The sequence below is a fragment of the Manacus candei genome, unplaced genomic scaffold, assembly GCF_025592945.1.
Source record: "Manacus candei isolate 608988 ecotype Guabito, Panama unplaced genomic scaffold, ASM2559294v1 h1tg000009l, whole genome shotgun sequence".
NCBI classification, from domain to species: Eukaryota; Metazoa; Chordata; class Aves; order Passeriformes; family Pipridae; genus Manacus; species Manacus candei.
The window spans coordinates 5,027,800-5,049,298 of NW_026138057.1; the positions used below are offsets into that span (position 1 = coordinate 5,027,800).

The 21,499-nt window shown below is 38.4% G+C and overlaps 1 protein-coding gene across 2 annotated transcripts in view; it reads right to left on the bottom strand.

Moving 5' to 3' along the window:
* SHANK2 (SH3 and multiple ankyrin repeat domains 2) overlaps positions 1-21,499 on the bottom strand; it is a 339,413-nt gene that overhangs the window by 291,990 nt on the left and 25,924 nt on the right. The window contains exons 4-5 of one of the 2 annotated variants that reach the window (XM_051776895.1): positions 9,457-9,676; positions 477-680 (exon numbers count right to left, since the gene is read on the bottom strand). In XM_051776895.1, coding sequence (XP_051632855.1) covers positions 477-680; positions 9,457-9,660 — 408 coding nt within the window. In that variant the 5' untranslated portion in view covers positions 9,661-9,676. Of the gene's footprint in view, positions 1-476; positions 681-9,456; positions 9,677-21,499 lie in introns of those variants that run through there. The other variant, XM_051776897.1, reaches the window with a different exon arrangement.

Genomic DNA, 21,499 nt, shown 5'->3' on the forward strand with positions numbered 1-21,499 from the left:
TAAAACTTGAAGCTTTCTCAGGGCCCTGGTTCTTTTCTTTTGGATTTGTGTTATAGTGGAGTAAGTTTATTAACTGCACATTATTAGTGGTTGATGTACCACCATACAGGCAACACCAAAATTAATTAAACACCAGTTTCATGCCCCAGTTTCCTGCTATAGTGTGTTTCTGCATGATCTGGCTCTGCTCCATATTTTTCCAGTGCCATAATAGTTCTGCCCAGTTTATCCCCAGCTGCATGAGCAACAGAGAGGGGGGAAATTCCAGTGCCTACACGTGACTGCTCCACATCCACAACCTCTCCTCCCTTCCTGCTTTCTCAGGAGACAGACAGAGGAAATCTGTGCACTCTGAAGGATGGCAGAGAGAGCTAGATGGGAAAAAAAAGGCTTCACTAAGACAGAAAGATCTCTTTGGGAGAAAGCAAAGGCTTGTTATCCAGCAACTGCTTCCCCACTACTGCAAACATAAATACCTCAAGTGAAGGAACTCCCTTGTTCACTGGCTGTGGGTATTCCCTCAGGAGTCGTTCCTCATCCAAAAACTTCCCATCTCTACCATTGCTTGCAGGCTGGAACAGTCCATAATTCAGGACATCTTTCAAACTCTGATTCAAAGTGCACAAAATTCGCTGCTTTGCAACCCACACTGAAGCTTCTGGGTTAAATCTAATGCATTTCTGCAAAGAGAAATTATTTTTAAGACTAATTAATGAAAAAATATTTAAACAATACCTTAAAGCCTAAAATTTAGAAATGCAATAAATAGTTAGAAACACACACAATAAATCTACAAAACATACATCAACAGAATTATATTTTAGATGTGCATCTATAATAACCAATGCACAAGTACTGTGAAAACACAGGATGTTTCAAGTCTTTCCACAAAATACCAGAGACCATATTCTTCTTCAGAGAGAGAACCTTCATGGAAAACCTGTTCAAAAAGGGATGTTACAAGATGTTTAACTATCCACTTGATTCTGGGATGTTCTGATATGACAATCAGTTTGATCCACAAGAATTGTTCCCAAAAAATGGTATTCAGGCAATAATTCTAATTCATTTTTTGCTACACTTATCTTAGGGTAAGTTTGTGGGAGGAACAGAGAGAACTGTGAAGCAATAGAGGATGTGAAAACCTTGAAAATCCTTTCCAGTTCTGTCCCCTCATGATTCAATATGGGATGCAGGGATTGCACATGGGCCAAAGAAAAATGTTAATGGATATATATCTTTTTTCTCAATACATTTCCATGAGGTACTACAGTAGTAATGTCAGTAACCACTCTTGAGGCCTTTTCTGAAGGCCTCTGCTACTCCCCATATTATAGTTGTACATAAAGTACAAGTACAAATAAGACTGATGTTTAATAAAGAGTGAAATATTTCCTTTAACTTTACCTAATCTATCTGTTGGCATCTTTTTAAAGTCCTGAGGCCATCCATAAGAAAATGTTAGTCTGTCATTTACAATTAAACATGTTTATCCTTGGCAGAGTTCTGCACGCAGTTGAAAATGATCTCTGACCACATAGGCACAAATCACATAATAAATTCATTTGAATAAATCAATTCGGAAATTCGAGGAGCAAATTCAAAGGCAGAAATCCCAATATTTTCTATGTTCACAGTGTCTTCTTGGCTGCTGCAATAGTATGTGGCAAAAATTTTCAGCAGTAAAAAATACAACCAGGACATGAAGGACTTTCAATTTACAACTGTTTTTAACTGAGCAAACACTACAGTCAACTAGGGTTTTTTATATATTCATCAGAGCAAATGTAAGCACATGAGATATTAGATTTTGTCACAAATAAAGCTGGATAGGAGACAGTTTTCATTCCCCTCAAATATTTTGTATTTCAAAGTGTTTTGTGAAAAGTTGGGGGTTTTAGATGTTGAAGGGAAGGAGAGAGGGAAACAGAAAATTGATTATAAACAGTATTTTCATTCCCAAACATCCCATTAGTCACAATACCAACTTATCCCATTTCAAATCCCTGTGTTCCTTCTGAACCACACTTTCGCCGTGACTCTTACATGGATTCAAACTTCAATACAAAGTTCAGGCTCAAACATCAGCAGTTTTCAGCAACTCTCAAAATTATCAGTTACAAGGTATGTTATGAACTTAACTTCTATTATCCACACATTATCCACACGTTCTGAAAGAGTATAAGAAATGTTATTCAAATAGGAAGAGACAAAGATAATTTTGAAATTACAAGTTTGGGGTTTTTTTGCCCAGGAAAGTATTTCTTGCATGAAACAAACTAATTTTGGACTTGTATGACACTCTTTTGATTTTAAAAATACAAAACAGTAACTTCTGCCCACACTTTAAGTCTGCTGGGTTTCAATGCACCTTGAGAATTCAACATGTTCAATTTTGTTCAGTCTATACTTGTGTTCTATCTGTCCTTGATAACACTGCAGATAATGGTGTGTATTTCTAATCTCCAAATATCTGCTAAACTGGCAAAATTATAAATAATTTCTAATTTCTTCAGAATAGATTTCAATGGAAAGTAAGTCTTTGAAACTAGTAATTTTACAATATACTAACAGCCCTTGCTCTTTTAGTAATTCACAAGAAACAAAAATGCATTAACTGTAATAAATATTGATCATATTAGTAATTTATAATGAATTGAGATCAATGATGTAAAAATCAAATCAATAACCAAATAGCTTTGCTACCAAAATGTCTCAGATTTAGGTAAGTGGAACTAATGAGAAAAGTGATTATTTATGCTTCCAATGAAGCCAGCAGAATCTACACACAGATTGCTTTAGTTATTAAATAAGTAAGAATTTATTAGATGTACATGGCATGGTGACCACAAGGAAATGAAACAGCAGCTGAGTCAGAAAAGCTGGTCAACTTTTTCTAATCTTCAACAACTTAAAAAAAAAAATCAAAAAATAGGGATAGTTTAATGATAAAGAACAACAGAAACACATAAGAACTACAATGAAACATAAAGATGCTTTGCATTGACAGATGTGGGGTCTATTTATTCCATTCTTTTTGTTGCATCCCAAGGCCAGAGGGAGTGTGATGCTTTGTCAGCTCCATTTCCTGCAAAAATTGCAACAGTTCTTTCAAATAAGAACCAAAAAAGAAGCCCTGAGTGGATCAAAACTACTGTCAAAACCACACTAGGCCACTCAAAACCCAAGTCTAGCAGCACAACAGCACGTCAGCACTGGTTGCTGAAATGCAAGAGCTGGGTTATTGATATGAAGCTCTTTTAATCAGGAGAGATGTGGTCAATTATAATCTCCTATTCCTGCACAGGGGTGAGAGTAAGTCACTGAGCACAACAGAAGGGCTGGAAGGAGGGGAAAAATACAACTTATCCACCCCAGCTAAAGAGGAGATATTAATTCAATGGGAATAACGTTCATGATACAGAATCTCTGAAGAATAACATTTATCCATTTAAAAAATCTATCAACCAACACATCTCTCTCATCAGCCTCATGAAGTTGTCAATCACACAGAGCTGTGCTGTGACAGAGGAACATGACAAATGGTTTGTACAGCTGCCTCCAAAATGTGATTGCCAGAATATCAAAATACAAGTTATTCCTCTCAATAGAAAATGTTGATATTAAAGATGTGACAACCAGACAGTGGAAAAGGCAAATGAGAGTTTGGCATCAGGAAAATTAAAAAAAAAAAAGGCAAGTCACTCATTTTGATTTGTGCTCAGTGTTCAACTTAATTCTCAGAAACACTGCTTTCCTTCATCAAAATGCCCTCAAGAAACACAGAATTCATGAGAGGAAAGGTCAAAAAAAAGCAGTTTGGCCACACTGTCATCAGCTGGCAAGTCAGATCACCTGTCCAGATCAAGGGCAAGGGAACAGATGTCAGCAGCATCCACAGTGTTTCCATTATCAAACTCAAGATAAAAAGAAGGAATATCAGCTGTAAATAGAAAGCAGCAATGGACAGTCAGACACGAAATGGGACACAGAGGAATATTTGTGGAAAGTTGCAAGGGAAAACCTGGCATAAATTTGAGGCAGTGGAGTGCTAAAGATACTGGAAACAAGTAAAAATGGAGGCATCCTAAGTAAAAATGGGATTGTCATAGGTTTACTTGTTCTAAAAACCAAGCGGTGAATTTTTCTTTCCCCTGCATCACTGTGAAAGAAAGACATTGAACGAGGTAGGGGGAGGGTGCTTTGGTTAGGGTGATTCACGCACACAAAAGAACTACCCAGCAGACCCACATTCCAAGCTGATGGCCCTCAGAAGACTGGTGGAGCAGTGGGTGATGAGGGTTTTTTTTTTTCTCTCTCCTCGGGAAACATTTCACTTTTGCCGCGACTCAGGGAGGGTGTGTGTGTGGGGGGGGGTTGGTTCTGAAGTTAATTTTGGTTCTGGTTGGGTCATCTGGCTGCTTCTGGCCCTGGTTCACCTCCATTTTCCTGCGTCCTGTTCTTCCCCCAGCCTGGACTTGCTTGAATGTCATCGAAGAGGCTTGATCCTTCTGCGAAGGAACCTTTGGGGGAGGAGGCCGCCCCTTCCCTCCTCCGCTCCCATGCTGGCAGCAGCTTGTGCCTGTTGTGCCGGGAGGGGAGTCCCGGCCGGAGCCAGATGCCAAGAGCAGGAGTGTGGGAAGAGCCCCTTTTCTCCCCGTCCCGGGTGGGGGAAATCTCCGTCCTCGGCCTCTCCCGCTCCCGGGGCCTCGCGCGGCGGCTGCCAGAGCCCGACAGCGCCCCCTGCTGGCCAACCCCGAGCACTGCAGGCTCTGCTCCCCCCGCCATCCAACGGCGCCCCCTGCTGGCCGTGCTGAGAATGGCGCCCAAAGGCAGAAAGTGCTGAACTGTTTCCTTTGGGGGGGACTGCTGGGTACAGGAGTAGTGCTTAGCTGGTTTTGTGTTCTTTTCTTGATCTGCCAGTACATATATAGCCTTTAATAAGGGGCTGTTGGGTTTTTTTTCTTTCTCCATACTTCCTCAATCGGAGTCTCTTAATTTTGGATTTCCACTTGCTTAGAGGGAGGAGCTTGGTCTTCCTCATAACTCATCCTCTTTAGCAAAACACTTCAATCTCATTTAACTGAGACAAGGACTTAAGCTGCAATTGTGACAATTGCCTTTGTGAGGTAAAAATTGCACAAACTAAATGTGAGTTTCAGTGAAAAAAGAAAAACACTAAAGGAAAAGAATCTTAATCCTAAAAAAAAACCAAAACAAAGCAAAAACCAAAACCAAACAAAACCTAGTGAGTACTGGGGGGGAGGAAGGGAGAAAGGATGCAAAAGGATAAAAAGCAATGCAGAAATAGAACACCAAGAAGTATCTACAGGCTATGTTATTGCTTTACCAATCTGCCACTTACCAAAAAACATTTTGGAGTCAATAAATTCTCATTACTGCAGTAGAGCAGTAAAACAGATGGGCAGAAACCACCTGAAAGAAGTCTTCAGAAGACCTAATCCCATCTCAGCATCAGAATTTAATAAAATATGATTCTGAGCATTTTAACTTAAAACATTACCCAAAGGGAGAACATAAATATAGGGTAAAACAAAAGAGTGGAACAACCATGTTTGTTAATAATAAAATATTGAAATTTTTATATGAAATGATGAAAACATTCCTTAGAACAACTGGTTGAAAGAACTGATCTCCATATCTGTGAAAAAAAGCAATTTTAGCCACAGAACATCATCCCTGACAGAATATCATGCATGCAAAGGAGATTTTCTTGACAACAGTTACTGGAGGAGAGCCAGATTCATTCCACTTATAGGCAGAATCACTTTTGATATGTTCCTACATAGGCTGAAAAAAGAAATGGATACAAGATGACTTAGCTGGGATTCTGACCAAAAAGGTCCAGGGAAGGGGAAGTTATGCCAGGCATCAGAGAGGAAAGCACAAACACATCACTTCACCAAATTTTCAATGTCCAAAAGATGACTGACACCAGGCAAAAGCACAATTGCCTTCAGGCACAATAGATTTAGGCACAAGGTAGGAGACTGGGGGCTGTTGACTGCCAGTTTTGCTTACAGGGAGGAAGGATTCCAACCTGCCACCAATCCATGCCCTGGCAGTGTGACACTGAACTGGGCTGCCCTGGGAATGAAGCATCTCCACCTTAAGGGCAAACACAACTGAATACTGCAAAGAGGGAAGGAACTACTCTCAGTACCTGGCATTTCCATCTCCATAGCAGGTGTTTGGGGTCATGTCAAGCCTGAGCCCTCTGAGCTGGATGCAAACAAGCTTCTGGTCAAAATAAATCACACCTGCTGAGCCTCCTAGTTTATTAAATCAGGAAATTAAATGCCAAATAATACAGCTTTTTGCCCCACTCTTCTATCAATGTATTTGTGGATGTAGAGGGTTTTCTATGCTCTCCATTCCCTCAGTAATTTCACTGAGCTCAGGAAATCTTTCAGTGGCTCATTTAAATATTCTCCTAGCACTCCTTCCTGTGCTAGGGGTGACACTTGAATGCAGATGATGCACAGAAGTAATAAGAAATTATTCTTTCTACAAAGCATTGTTTCAATAAATTGAATTATCACCTGAACTGAAAAGGGGACAAAAAAGAACTGAAAACTAAGTGTTCTTAAGGGCTTTGTATGAACTCGTCAAGGTTTACATGATCTTTAAAAGTTTCAATTGAGACTAAAAGGGCAGCAAGACAGATTTGCTACAATGGGTGATAATGTATAAAGTTTTCTATAGCAGTGCATCCTATTTGTGGTGTTTGATGCTTATCTCACACCTGCAATGAAATAAAGGCAATTTATACCACAGCCACTGCAGATGAGCAAACTTTATTCATAGTGATTTTGGCTAAGGGGATCCTAGTGATAGCTCCCCAGGGGACTGAATTTTATTTAAAAACCTTCAATTTGTTTTCTTTTTAACAAATATAGGATAACACTTACTAAAGAACTAAAAAAGTATAAAACTAAATCATGTCATTTCAGGCTTCTTTGATTAAACAGACTAATTTTAAACACCTTGTATGTTAAATTAATTGTAATGATACAGGAAATGGGGTGTATGTTGGCTCTGGCTTGTAGTTATAAAACAGTTCATAAACTATAATATTCTCCACAGTTTGCTACCCCACATTTAAGCCACCAGTTTCCTAAGCTGAATCCAGGTTTCACTTCTCTGTACAAAGATCTAATAAATTAAATCAGAAATAGATCATCTGCTATAGAACTGTTTGTTTAAAGCAACCCAGGTACTTTTCATTAAGAGCCTATTGAAAAGGAAAAAAAAATAAAAAAAGTAAAGCAATAAAAAGGAACAAATGAAACACAAAATCAAAAATGCTTTTTGGTTTATTTCATTTCCTGCAAAAAATTAATTAAAAAAAGAGTCTCAATAGTGTCAATAACTAGCTCTATAATATAACTCTAAATAACTATAAAATAACTCTAAAACACAGAGTAATGAAATAAGAGGGCTTCAGGAAGCTAATCTCTCTGATTTTTAACATCAGAGTAAACCTAGAAAGAAAAGCTAATATTTCCATTCTAGTGGATCAATTCATTGAGCACTGACACGGTCACAGATAGAGCAAGCTGGTAAAATCATCTATAAAATCCTAATCATGTCCAGTTAGAGCTTATCCTGGTTGAGGACTTCACTACTGGCAAAATTCATTTAGATTTAAGATGTACAACAGTGGATTTCAGTATTTCAATCAATACTGAAATGAAAGACCCAAGGTGATGGCTGCTGCAGCCAGAATTTAATCAAAATTCCATGTGTGGCTCACAGCAGGCCCCTCACCCCTTCCTCTTCATAGAGTTTAACCTCATACCACATAAACTCATGGATGGTACTGCAATTCCAACCACAATCCCCATCTAAAAGATATTTTTTAAGTGCAAGAATCAAAGAGATAATTCCCCCAGCTCCAATACTGATTTCTCTTGAGCACTGTAGGTTGGGCTTTAAAAAGAAAGCTCCAACCACACCTGAGGGCACGTTGTCAAAACAGTTCTTCCCCTGTCAGCCTGCAGACAGGCCATCTCTATCACTCCAAAAATGAACTTAATTAAAAAGAAAGGAATAATTTCATCTGAGATAGATCTTCAATGGCAGCACAGTGTGATGTAGATCTTAAATGTCAGCACAGAGTGATGTATGGGGCACACATCCACAAAATGAATGTGTTTTTATAATCATCTTTGAAATTAAAAAAGTCTGATGTCTACCAGGGTAATTCAGACAATTAATCACAAACTTGGACAAGTTATGGTTCCAGACAGAATCAGTAAGTAACTCCCAAGACCTTTTTGAGTATGATACTGTTATTCCTATCATGGCACTTGTGGAGGACAGTGATTGTAAAGTTACAACAACAAACTTTTCCACCTTTATTCTCCTAACATTCCAGGCCTCGAATTTTACACATTCAACCACAAAAGAAACATGACTTAATAGTTCCTTGAGAGGAATTTGGGCTGTAGATTTCTAATACTTAAGGAACATTCAAGATACTTTTTTTAATTAAAAAAACATTTTTTATTCTCTTTTACTCGATTAATCAGACATTATTAAACAAATGAAAAGTCTTTTCACTTCTTTTTGTACTATGTGAGAGATTAAATATTTAGTTAAAAAGTCCCCAATTTCATCCCTACACCCATAGTTCCACAGGTTAACTCACAAATGACTCCTCTGTGAAAATCTGGAAAGGGTCATTTTATTCTCTCTGATGTTTCCAGTATAAGCAGTGAGGAGGTGGGAGAGAATAAAATAACAACTTCATGGCATTGTGAAAACTGTGGAACAGCTTGATGCCACCCTTTGTTCTTCCTCCACGCTGAGGATGTTGATTTCTCTGGGTGGAAGTCTGAGAAACAAAACCGTGTAATAAAGGCACAGCAGCAAAGGAGGAAAGAAAGATTTATTTGTGCTTCTCCTCATCTTTAAGCTCTAAAAGCCACCAGCTATCCAACAAGGATGTCCTTTTATGGGAGGGTGGCAGAGAAAGACAAAAAATACGGTAAAGAGAGAGAGAATTTTATGACCTCTTGCTACACCCCAGTCGAGTGTCAATCACAATCTCATGAGAAGAGAGAATCCAGTGGGGTTATACATGTATGAGGCTTTCACAGAGATAACATGTGATTTCTGAATTCAATCTTCCTCTTCTGATGAGATTCCTAATTCTCTTCTTCTACCCAAATGCAGGACAGACATATTTTTTTGCTTTATGATCACAGCTTTCATCAAGTTAACATACTAAATCCACTCCCTTGGAGGGGATGGGTCAGGCAATCAGTCAGATAAACCACTGGGGTACAAAGTGTAGAGATTAAAAGAAAACACAGCATAAATTTTACCTGTCGTAAAAAATCACAAGAAAAGAGAACAGATCTACTGCAGATTGAAGTAGCAAAGCTAATAATTAAATTTTATTTTTTTATTTTTTTTAATCTGCCTTACCGTTTGCTGCAGGTCAGGTATTATAATTCGAATCACTAATGTGTTGCTCTGACAGTCTTCCATTCTGCTGCTTGGCTTTTCTGCAGTTGCTCTAATTGTGTCATAAATAGTTTCTTCTTTGGAACTGTCTGATTCAGATTCCACAGAATAGTCAGAAAAGCTTTGTGCCATTTCATCTTCACTTGATGTTGGGCTACGAGGCATGTTCAAGTTTTTTACCCTGCCAATACAAAGGAGAAAAAGGAAAAAAAATAAGTTATAGTTAAAGTCTTAAAGATTAACCAACCACAAAGTTTTGCTTTCTTGGAAATAACATGCATTTAACAAGGGAGTTTTATGGTTTATCCTCCTGTTATTTCTGTCTGTCAATTATGTGGGGAGGCAGAATGTAAAGGAAATAAATCTGGCTACCAATTTACTGCAGAAGAGGAAGGACAGGAGAAGCAAAAAAGAGTCATAAAAAGTAAGATGACCTTTCTTCCCAGGCACACCCAATCTCCCAAAGGATCCAGAAAGCCAGTCCTAACTAGCACTGTTGTAAACTGTACTTAGAACAAGGTCTGGCTTTGAAATCTCCTTCTCCCAGTGAAAAGACATTTCAGGAAATTAATATAAGTGCTAAACTAACATCATCCTGTACACATTGAGAAACTGCACAGGTGAGGCTTCAGCAAAAGTCAGTTTTTTTCTAACAGTGGAATTAACCAAAATATGAAATACTACAGGGAGCAAGGCAGACGCAGATGTTGCTCTGTGTTTTGTGGCTCACGTAACATCCTTTTCTATCAACACTACCCAAATCTGGCTATTAAACACACTCAAATACAGAGTTTAGAAACATTTTTAATCTGTGATATAGACTAGGCTGAAATGAAAGTAATTTTAGTCCAAACTAAAGACATTTGCATTCAAAGTTCTCACAGTAAGAATGGTAGAATATTTTCCTTCTGGGTTTTTCCAGCTACACCACCAATAGAATTTTTCTTGTCCCACAAACTCAAAGCTTCTCCAGGAAATTAAAGTTATTATTCTACAGAAAAATGAGGATAAAAATTATACTGAGGGTGAAAAAAAAAATCTAAAAGACTATCATGAACTTTGCAGTGCTTGGTACCAATATATTTTTTCAGTTTTTTAAGAGGTCAGAAAAACATATCATTGTTTTTCATTCTTTTCCTTAAGAAACCTTCCATGACAATTTCTCTGCTTTTTAATAAAAAAAACCCCAGTGAAAAGAAAAAATAAATAAATTTAAAAAAAACCCAACAAACAAAAAAAACCCCAAACAACCAATTCCACTGTCAACTCACATTTAAAAAGAGACATTAAAGCAAAAGTAAAGCACAGAAGGGCAAACTGACTTGACCAAGGTGAGACTCATCTAGCAGGTGAGTGCACTGAGATATCCAAGTATATGTTTTCCATAATGATCTCACAGCCAGATCCCCCAAAGCAAATAAAGCCAAACAACAGCAAGGACTAAGAGAACGTTTTTTACCACTGTGTTTAACAGTTCAGTTTGAGCCAAGCAAATATCAGGACCAGATTAGTCAGTCCCCGTCAGAGCCTGGTCATTTCCAAGGCAGTGATTCCAGAGATCAAAGGTGCCACTCTCAGGATTTGAAGGTGCCCATGTGCTGGACAGGTCCGAATCCTGAGGTCAAGGGCAAGTGCTTCCAAAGCACATCACATCCCTACATCATCAAGCCTTATTGTTATTTCTGATGAGGAATAATTCCAGTGTGATTACCCTCAGCTATAATTACTAATGAAGACAAAACTGTGCATTCAGAAATCTGAAAGCATGCCAGTTCACAGCAGCTTAATGCAAGGCCCTATTTACAAAAGAAAACTCTTGAGGGAGTATTTCATTTTTTTTTGCTGCTTCACTGAACTGTAGATTAATGTTGCTTTCCAAAGCACCTTAAGCCAATAAAAAGCCTAAACATTTTGATGGCTTCTTTATTTATCTACCAATGTTAAAAAATGTGAACCCAAAATATCGCAGGGCAATAAACACTGTTTAAGGGCATCAGAAGCCAGTGAGTGTGAGCAAAAAGACATAAAGACAATCACATGTTTTGTTTCTCCCTAAAGCCATTTGTGAGTGCAACATATTCCAGGGCAATGAATTCAACAGAGAGCTGTAAACTGCAATTATAAGCATACAAATAAAGAGTTGAGTTAAGGAAAAAACTTCCAAAGGTTTTGGCAAGTGGATTTTCACTCAAATACTACTCAGAAATATCTCATTATACAATAAGAAAGGGAAATCACTGCCTGAAGGACTAGCTCCCAGGAATCAAGCCCTCAAGTTTAATAAATAGTGGGACAAAGAACTCCTTGGAGACTCATCAACAGGACACAAGCCACCTAGTTTTCTGGAATATACATTAAAGTAAACTAATACACAAGTAACCACAGAAAGGATAATGAAAGCCTGTATCCACAGTGGCAAAAAGAACAGAACCTGAGCCCCACCAGCACTATGGAGAAGCAGATGATTTAAAAACAGTTTTTAAAGAAGACTATTCCAATACTGGACAAACTACACCAGTACAGGTCCCACATAGGGCAGAGCCTGCTCAGGAACAGAGGTCAAGCACTTGAGAGTTGAACTTGATGATTCTTGTGGGTCCCTTCTGACTCAGAACATTCTGTGATTCTATGATGTCTCCCTAAACCTATGTTTGGCTCTTAAACTGTATGAAAATGGAAAATACCACCATTTCATAACCAGAGAAGTTCATTATCACAGCTCCCACAGGGAAGTTGTTATCACTCAGAAACTGTTTCAATTTTTTCCCTGTGATATTCCAAATAATTTTCCACAACCAAACCTTTACTTCAGAAAAAGGCAGGTTGCCTGCTCGTACAGCCAATGAAAATATAGGATCCCAGGTTCCTAATCCCTTGGCAATTCATTGGTTCAAAAGGATGCTATATAGCTAAAATACAGATTAAGTATTGCTTGGATGCCTTCTTTCCTTTTCTTTAAAAAAGCAACAGATCACACACCTCCCATAGTTAACCTGATTGTATTTTGCAGCATCAGTGGCTGCTTTTGGTATAGAAAAGCACTGAGTGCAGAAACGTTTCTCTGTAAATGAATAAAAGCAAATTTCAAATTAACTTGGAAATAAACTCACGATGGAAACTGTCACCCCAACTGTGTTTGCTCCACCTCTCACCCTCAGTCCACATTTTTCAGGTCCTGTGCATTGAGTGTGTCCCAGCCCTGGACGCTTTCCTGCCCTGGCCCCTGCATGTCCCTTGAACAAAGCAAGCATGAGTTCCAGTTGCTTTAACACCACTTCTGACACAGGAGGGTCTTGAAAAACAGCTGGAAGATGAAAGATTGAAAGGATGGCCATATGCTCACCCTTATTATTGTACTTTTCCCTCAGCACTTTGCCCTTTACCTGTGCAGGAGCACTGGGATGTTTACTCTGCTATTGCCAGGTTATGTTTCTTAGATCCACAGGCCAGATGAAATAAGCTGAGCTCAGATTGCTGCCTTCCCCTTGCAGATGCTATTTTTAGATTTATTTTTCCTCTGTCTTTCACAAAATTCTCCAGGAACTTCTTATCCTGCTATTTGTTACCACCATACCATTAAGGAGAGTTTAAACCAGTCTAAACCATGGGGAAGTGGTATGACCATCAAATTGCCTTTTTCTTTAAAAAAGAAAAAAAATTCTAAAAGAACGTTATAAAAGGCTGGAATTAACAAGAATTTCAACTCCCAGAGCTCACTTTGTCTGGAAGGTGTTCTCTGGTGAGCGCAAACTGACACAGTAGGGGAAAAAAGCAAGAGCAGTGACAGACTCGTGTTTTTTGTAGCCTTGTAGTTGTTAAACATCACATGAAATTAATTTAATTAACATGTGTGTCTAAATTTATTATAAACTTGATAGCAAAGGGCTGAAACTTGATATGAAAGGGTTTAAATTATCATCGATGGGGACACACATTGCACAGGGGATCTTCATTAAACCCACGTGCTATTATAAGATACACAAAACACTCGCCCACTACAAAGAATCATGTTTTAAAGTCTTCAACTTAATTATGGCTATGTGCAATTTTGTTGATCCTGCAAAGTAACAAACCCTCCTGTCTAGTTTCACATTGGTAAATATGGAACATAGTGATCTCTACAGACACAAAAAGCTGCTCTAAAAGATCTGTTCCATGTTAAGTCCATATATTGTATGTAGCCCTAAAACTAAGATTAAATTTTGGTAGGGAAACTACAATAAAGGACATAGAGGGATAAAGTTCTTTCCTTGACCTGTGAGATTTTGGTTTTTTTCATGTGAACACAGGTTAGAGTCTCACAGGATTGGAAATTTGGACTAATCAGAGTAGTTAAGAGTTCTCTTCTCTTTAAAATACAGCTGGGACACAGATCAAATACCTTGTCCAAGGCCAACAAGGCCAGGTCTCAGAGTAAAGTTTCAAATTCAAGGGTCACTGGCTCCTAGTCATGATAAGAACAATCTATTTTTATATAAACAGCCATTTGCACAATACCAGCCCTGTCGCCTGCAGGGAGAAGCCCTCCAGGCTGCTATTGTCAGGCGAGTTCAAAACCTACCTGTGGGAATATCTGGAATACAGAGTCGGCATTGTTTAGGTTGAGTAAGGCCATTAACCAGACTGTGAGAAAAGTTTGCTGTTACAGTAACAGTCACTGCTAGAAAGAGGTACTTAATTATTAACTCTGAAGAAAAACTATTCAGGAAAGAGATTTCTGTCTGTGTAGAACCTGCCAGGAGCTCCTAAAACTGTGGCTTTACTAAGGATTATATATATCAGCTCAAGAACCAGCTCAACAAGTTATTAAATTAAAATTCTGGAGAAGATCAAGCATTGCCTTTTCTAATTATAGCAATACTGAAACAAAAAAGCATTTCAGATTGAAGACGGGGGGTACAATCCCAGCACACCATGCATTTCACACCTCTCCACAGTTCTGCAGAAGAAGTCATGCAGCAGAAAATTTGAATTGAAGACCAACTCCAAAGGGCAGTTTGCAATTTGATGAGTTCAAATTTGATGAGTGCACTCCTACTTTAAAGCTGGCATTAACCAGCACTGCCTCCTGAAGAAGCAAACCCACCCTCCCTCACACCCAGACCCCTTCACTCTTGTTCCCAGACTGCTCTAATCTCCGCATTAACACAAACACCGACACAGAACAAAACACTGACCCAGGTAAAACTCCAGCTTTTTTATGTTTTGGGAGGTTGGTTTCAGTGTCCATCACATCTCTGGATCACTATGCAAATGTTTGCAGAAGCAGCAGGAGGAAGATGGCAGAGGGTCAGAAGGGAACAGCCAGGGCTTGAAAAGGGCAGAACCACTTTATCCGAAGGCAGGATTAATGTTTGCCAGCAAAAAGTGAATCTGAGACACCACTGACTGAGTGACAGGAAAGAAATCTGCATAAATAGGACATCTGATCAACCCCCATGGAAATATGTTATTAGTACCTAAATATTCGCTGATACAAAACTCATCCAGGCAAATGTAATACCTAAAAGAAAATACCCACAAGAAGAAAACCAGGACACATGCAAAGAATGATAACCAGCCCACAGCAAAAGCTCAGGGGGGATGAGGCACTTGGAGCTCCCCCAGTCCCACCAGACAGGGACAACAGCCCCCCTAATTACAGTTTTATTACCCCTAGAGCAGTCCTTAAATTCTTAAATTCACTTTGGTTACACTGTCTGGTTATGTATTTTTGATCTCTCTGTTAAATAACTAAAACTCCTAAATAAATATTTTAGAAGATGTGTGCTGACATAAGTGTTCATGTACCAGAATGACAAGGAAAATTCCTCCTGTACTTGTCTCTGAAGCTGTTTCTCAGTTTCTTACTTCAAAAGTGAAATACTGATCTGAAATCAGAATTGAAAATCAGTGGTCATATCCATTTGCTCACACCCAGTTCAGAAAATTCTTCTTACTGCCCTGTTTCAGCATAGATTTTAAGCACCAATGACAAATGGTTTTGCAAAAGAGTGGGACTTTACCACATTCTTTGTTTTTAGGGAAAAAGAAGGAGAAAATTGAGTGAATAAATTGTTGAAGCTGCCTTTTATTTCTGAGGCAGCTTGTTGTCCCTTTTTCATGTATATTTGCACAACATAGGCTTGCCAAGAAGAGGCTAAGCCCCATTAACTTCTGGTATTTAGAGTCTTAAATACCAACATCATATGATCAAAGTGGGGTTTAAGCTCACACTGTAAGAATTTATTTTTTTTTGTCATATGTACTTCTCCATTACCACATACAAAATCTGCACACACAGCCTATTTCTGTAAAAACTGGAGGGTTTTCTAAAAGTTTCTTTGGTTTCCAACTAGCTTTGGATGCTAAATTTCCCCTTTGTTCTTTGTCTCTTCTACTTAGTATTTATTTTCCTTGTAAACTATTCAGCTGGTCATGGTCTCTTCATGGAAAGGCTGAAGTTCAATCAGGCAGATGTAAAGAGACATTTTAGGGAAGAAGAAATACAAAGAGTATAGGAGACAAGCAACTTATTGTAATGAATGGGGAAGGCTGGATGACAGGCAGAGAAGGAGATGTAGAAAAAGCTTTTGAATGTTTGAAGTTCAATGTGAAAAACACTTGAAGTAGGATTTTTACACGAGAAAACAGAACCTGGTGGCAGAAAGGGGAAACAGGCATAAAGATTTAGCACAGCAAAGTCGGTTAAAATGGTTAAAAATCTTTTAAAAAAAAAATCAAGTATATTAATACAGAAAACATAGCAAGTATTTATAAATGTTAACTAGTGAAGTTGACAGTAAAGGCCAAATCCCAGTGGCAATATAAGTTCTTAAGTGGTTTCTTTTAAGCCCCTGCAAGGTTTCCAGTGCAATTCTGCCTGACCTTTATTTAAAGGTCATTCTTCCAGACAAGGAATTACAATCCAGCACCATGAGCCCCAAGGCAGGGAGCTTCCAGGCTCTGTTCATTTCTAGAGCTGGTTTTAACATAGCCTCTAGTTTTTACACTTATTAGAACTTCTGCTTTCCAACAGCACTCCTAAGTCACTCTTTAAATACTGCTTGCAATGGACACTATATTTTATCTACTGAAAAACCATAATGCACTTCAAAAGTATTAAATAAGAGACTGGATCCTACAGCAATTGTATGCACTAAATTGTAAAAACAACTTTCAGTTTGAAAATACCTCTATTCAGGATGTACCAATGCAGAATTCTAAAACACAAAAAACAGATGCTAAACAAAAGAAGCTAAAAAAGTAGCAATTAAATAAGGATGAAAAACAACACCACTTTTTAATGAAATGTACCAACGTTCACTTCATTTCAAATCTGAGATATATTTTCTTGGACTCATAAATTCAAAGTAGGGTTGGAGCTGTCATATAATGTTTAGATTTTGCCCAGAGCAGCTGTGGATGCCCCATCCCTGGAAGCATTCTATGACCAAATATGCTCCCGATGCAGCTGTTACACTGACTGAAAGAAAATATTCACCTTCACTTATCTAATACAAGAATGGTACTATGTGAGTAGCTATAACTTGTTCTTTATCTAATGCTGAAGTCTTACATCACCTCAATTTTTAAAAGTCACTATCTATTTATAAACAATGGATAAAAAGGTCATTTTGGGGTCCCCATCAAATTTCCTTACCAAACAGAAGCACGTAGGCCAAGCAATTTTATTTCTAGCTTTTCTGCTTCCAGCTCTGCTTGCACTTCACTACATAAATATCAAAAAGATTATAGTATGTTGGAAGAGAAAGGACATAAGAGAATTTTAAAAGATTTACAATGGGAGCTTAAAAAAAAAAATCAAAGCTTGTTGCACATATTTACCTCAGTTTCATATCCCTGGTGGACAAAGCAGTTTTGTTGCTTGTTAATTTGTATTTTATGCTTATCAACCTTTTTCCTCTTTATCTGTAAAGAAAGCATTTTTCTGATAATTCAAATACAAATGGAATTAAGCGTTAACAGAGAAGCACTGTTGGTGTCTTGTTATGTAGATTAGATCAAGTCCTGAGAGTAAATGAAGCAGATTCCCTCTTCTCCTCACATATGGATTAGCATTTAGAGTTTGCTACAAAGTTTAACCTGAATTTTCCTCAGATGTGATCCTGTGGGGGCTACTGTGTCATTTTATTTGCTGTGTTTCCAAGAATAGTCTCATGGTTTGCATTAGTTTAATCAAAGAAATAATACGTCAGTTAAAAAAAGCAAAGCTTCAAATAGATGCATTGTTTTTCTTATTAAACTATCAGTTATCTTTGAGAGCTGGTTGAAAAAAAATCAATTACTCCTTCTCCTTGTGCATGTTGAATTTTTTTCTTGTTTAGTTTCAACAAATTCATTTATATTTCAACCTCGGGGAAGCACCCCTTGAAATTTGTAAAGGACACCACGTACCCAAAATCTTCAGCAGCCTAGTGGGTGGGATTTGGGAGCACAGAGACTCTCCAGGTCTGCGAATCTGTGCCAGTGCCAAAGTGCTCTGTAATGGGAGATTGCCAAGCTGTCAAATGCAGAGACGAGTTTCATTGTTCAGTTTGGGTTCATTTGAATTATTAATATGAGGTCCAGGGACCTCAGATCAGGAAAACTTGGACAAAGACGGGTCAAGATGTGACCATTATTTTTACACCGGGCAATATCGTGGATGAATAAATGTCTAGTTCAGCTTCAGCTTAAATATCTGAGTAGCTGAGCCAGACTAAGTCTTGACTTCAGGACCACTAATAGAGAGGGAAGAAGGGCAGAACTACCTGGCCTTCACACACTTAATTTCTTTTCTTAATCAAGAGGGAAGCAACAAACAAATGGTGACCCAGGAAGATGCACACACTGGAGAACTAGGGCAGGTGCCCAGCCCTTGGTTTAGCCAAACTGCAGTGAAAGTAAAGCCACATGCCGTGTCCTCACTATCCCTGAGCCCATCTGTGTGTGTGTGCAGCAAATATCCCTGCTTCCCATGACAGATGGTCTCCAGGTTTCTCTTACCCCAATTGCAGAAAAGTTATCTGACTTTTTTTTTCCAGAGGAAATTTTATAAAAGGGAACTCCGCTGACCTTATCTGCATCTTGCTTCATTATTTCCCAAGCACATCTTAGACTTTAACTTAAACTCCAACCTGTGCTCACGGCACAATTAAGGACATTCTTTAGGATTTTGTAGGTGAATGATGAAAGGTTTAATGATCTGCCCAGGTGACCCAGGCAGCACAGCACTTTTGTAGAACTGAATTATTTTCTTGACTTTTGAGATTTTGATTCTATTCATTATATAGATAAGAAACTCTTTATTACCAAATTTAGCTAGCCAAAATTTAGGTGAACAAGACAATAAAACTGATGAAAAGAGACAATTTCCTCACTGACTATCAATGTTTAATTATCTTCAGTAAACAGCTTGAGAAATAAAAACTTCTTAGGCAAGAAGGAAACAGAATGAGAGACATGTTTGTGACTACTGCACAAAAGTAGGGAAACAAAAACCAGAAAGAATGTTATTGTTTGAAAATACAGATTTGTAACAAACTCTTCAAGCTTTCACTACTTAAAAGTCATTTTATAACAGAGATTCAGGTACATTTCAGCATCACCAGACGTTCTGGATTTATTTATATCACAGTGATTTCTTTCCAAAGTGTAGTTTCTATCTGTTTGGGTACGTCTCTAGTTCAGACACGGGTAATGCAAGCCCTCAAATGAGGCTGTTGGAGAACCAGAAATACTTTAAACAAATTTATTTCTAATTGACTAGATTTCATGTTGATTGTACCTCTGTAAGACCTGATTAAGTGAATTCATTACCATTTATAATTTTATGACAGCACACATCGGAGATTCCAGCCATGGAAATTATCCCAGTCTAATCAAGATACGCAAACTGAATATAAAAGCATTTAAAAAAAAATCTTGATTGAATCAGGATTTAAAATATTCTTAATAGAAAAAACATCATCACTTGAACTCCAGGCTTACTACTATCAGTTTCTGTCATGGAGAAAGCATTTAGTAAAAGTTCTTACTTAATGTTCTGTAGGTAACAAGCAGCTGCTGATACAGGATTTGACAGTCAGACTTTTGGGAAGGTCATCCATGTGGGAGCATGAAAAGCAGTGATGCCCAGTAATACTGTGCTTGAAAGGACTCCTAGTCTTCTATAGAACAGGGGGTTGGGGTGATCTTATAAGATGCACCTCTCAGTTTGCTTAACTTCTTCCTAGTTGCTGCCCAAATCTTTCTCTGTGTGTTGGTAAATCGGAACAATTCCCATGCAAAGCTCATTTCCCAACGCTGCTGTTCCTGCTGTCAGAGCTGTGTATCCCTGCACCTCATTAGAAGAGAGGAACAGCATCCAGGCAGCTCTGTTTACCCTGGGATGCAGCTGTGCAGGGAAGGAAATAATTAAGCCCATCATATGAACCAAATCCTTCAGGACATACCCATTAATGAGATTTACAAAACCCACACTCCACTTTGCTGTTTGCAGGAACAAGGAAGGCAGAGACAGAGAGAGAAAAGCCCTTCTTTTCAGCATTAGCATAAAACTAGAAACATATTTTGTTCAATTCAAGCATTAGAAAGAGATTTGCCATTAGGTTTTATGTCTGCCTAATGTTCTGCCACATTTATTTAGTCTGCATCACAGATGTTTGGTTTGGGTTTTTTTTACATTTGCCATCACTAGCTGCCTCACCTCAAAAGTTTTCCCCAGTCCTTAATAAATCTAAACTGCTCTTCTCCACATGGTTTTCCAGTCACACATGGAGAGGGACTATTTCTGTATATCAGAGTTGAATTTTCTTACATGCTCCTTAAAAGGAGCTTATATAAAAGAGGGAGAGTGAATTCTTACATGGGCAGATAGTGACAGGACAAGGAATGGTTTTAAACTTAAAGAAGAGAAATTAAGGTTAGAAAGATATTGTTTAGTCAGGCGGTGAGGCCCTGGTACAGGTTGCCCAGAGAATCTGTGGCTGCCCCATCCCTGGCAGTGTTAAAGTCCAGGTTGGATGGGGCTTGGAGCAGCCTAGTCTAGGTGTCCCTGCCAATGGCAGGGAGTAGGAATTAGATGGTCTCCCAGGTCCCTTCCAACTCAAACCATTCCAGGATTCTATGCACAATATTTTGTATAGTGTAATAAAAGCTGTTAAATAGGTATTGGTAGGGGGGGAAAAACCCCACAACAAAACCACCTAACCTAAAGACTCAAAACCATGCAGCGAAGACATACAATAATAATATTTTTAAGAAAACCACAGGCCTGGGATGAAAGTACCAGTTCAGTACCCACTCCCAGCATGTAAAGCACAGAGAAGTGTTCACAGCCTGTGACAAACCCCACTGTCACTGCTGGCTCTCACAACGTGCTCAGCCAGGAATGTCTGCAGTGACTGGGACAGCAGTGAATGTCAATGGGGAAGAGTAACATTCAAAAAAACTAAAAAACAAGACTGAAAAGGTAAGCAAAGGCCTTCCACAATCACATCTATATTTTAAACATTGTTTCAGTGTTTATAACTCATCAAAGGTAGTTATGAGTAACTGCTGCTCCTTATGCTTCAGACTTAATTGAAAAGTAGTTCAGCCACACACTGATGAGGCCTTTCTGTTTCCCACACTGAGTATATAATTTAAGAATTCATTACTTGAGATTTTTTTTTCCTGTTCTAGAATTATTTTATATAATTCCTTTCACCACACTTTCTCACTTCTGTATGCAATTCAAATGTGTACATCCCTTATCAGGGAGTGACTGATGGATTATTTTGGTCACACCATAGACTGAAGACCATCCTGACTCTTGAAAAGCTCCTCACCACAACTGCAAACTCACTTAAACGTTTCAGCCAACAAAAAAAATTATTCCCATCAACTCAGCACAATATCAAATACAATACTTAAAATCCAAATTTGCACACCTGTTTCTGTACCTTTGTCTTTTGACTGGTGTATTTATCTTTGATAGTGACCCTGCCACTGAAGCAAACAGTCAGTTATTAAATGCCCT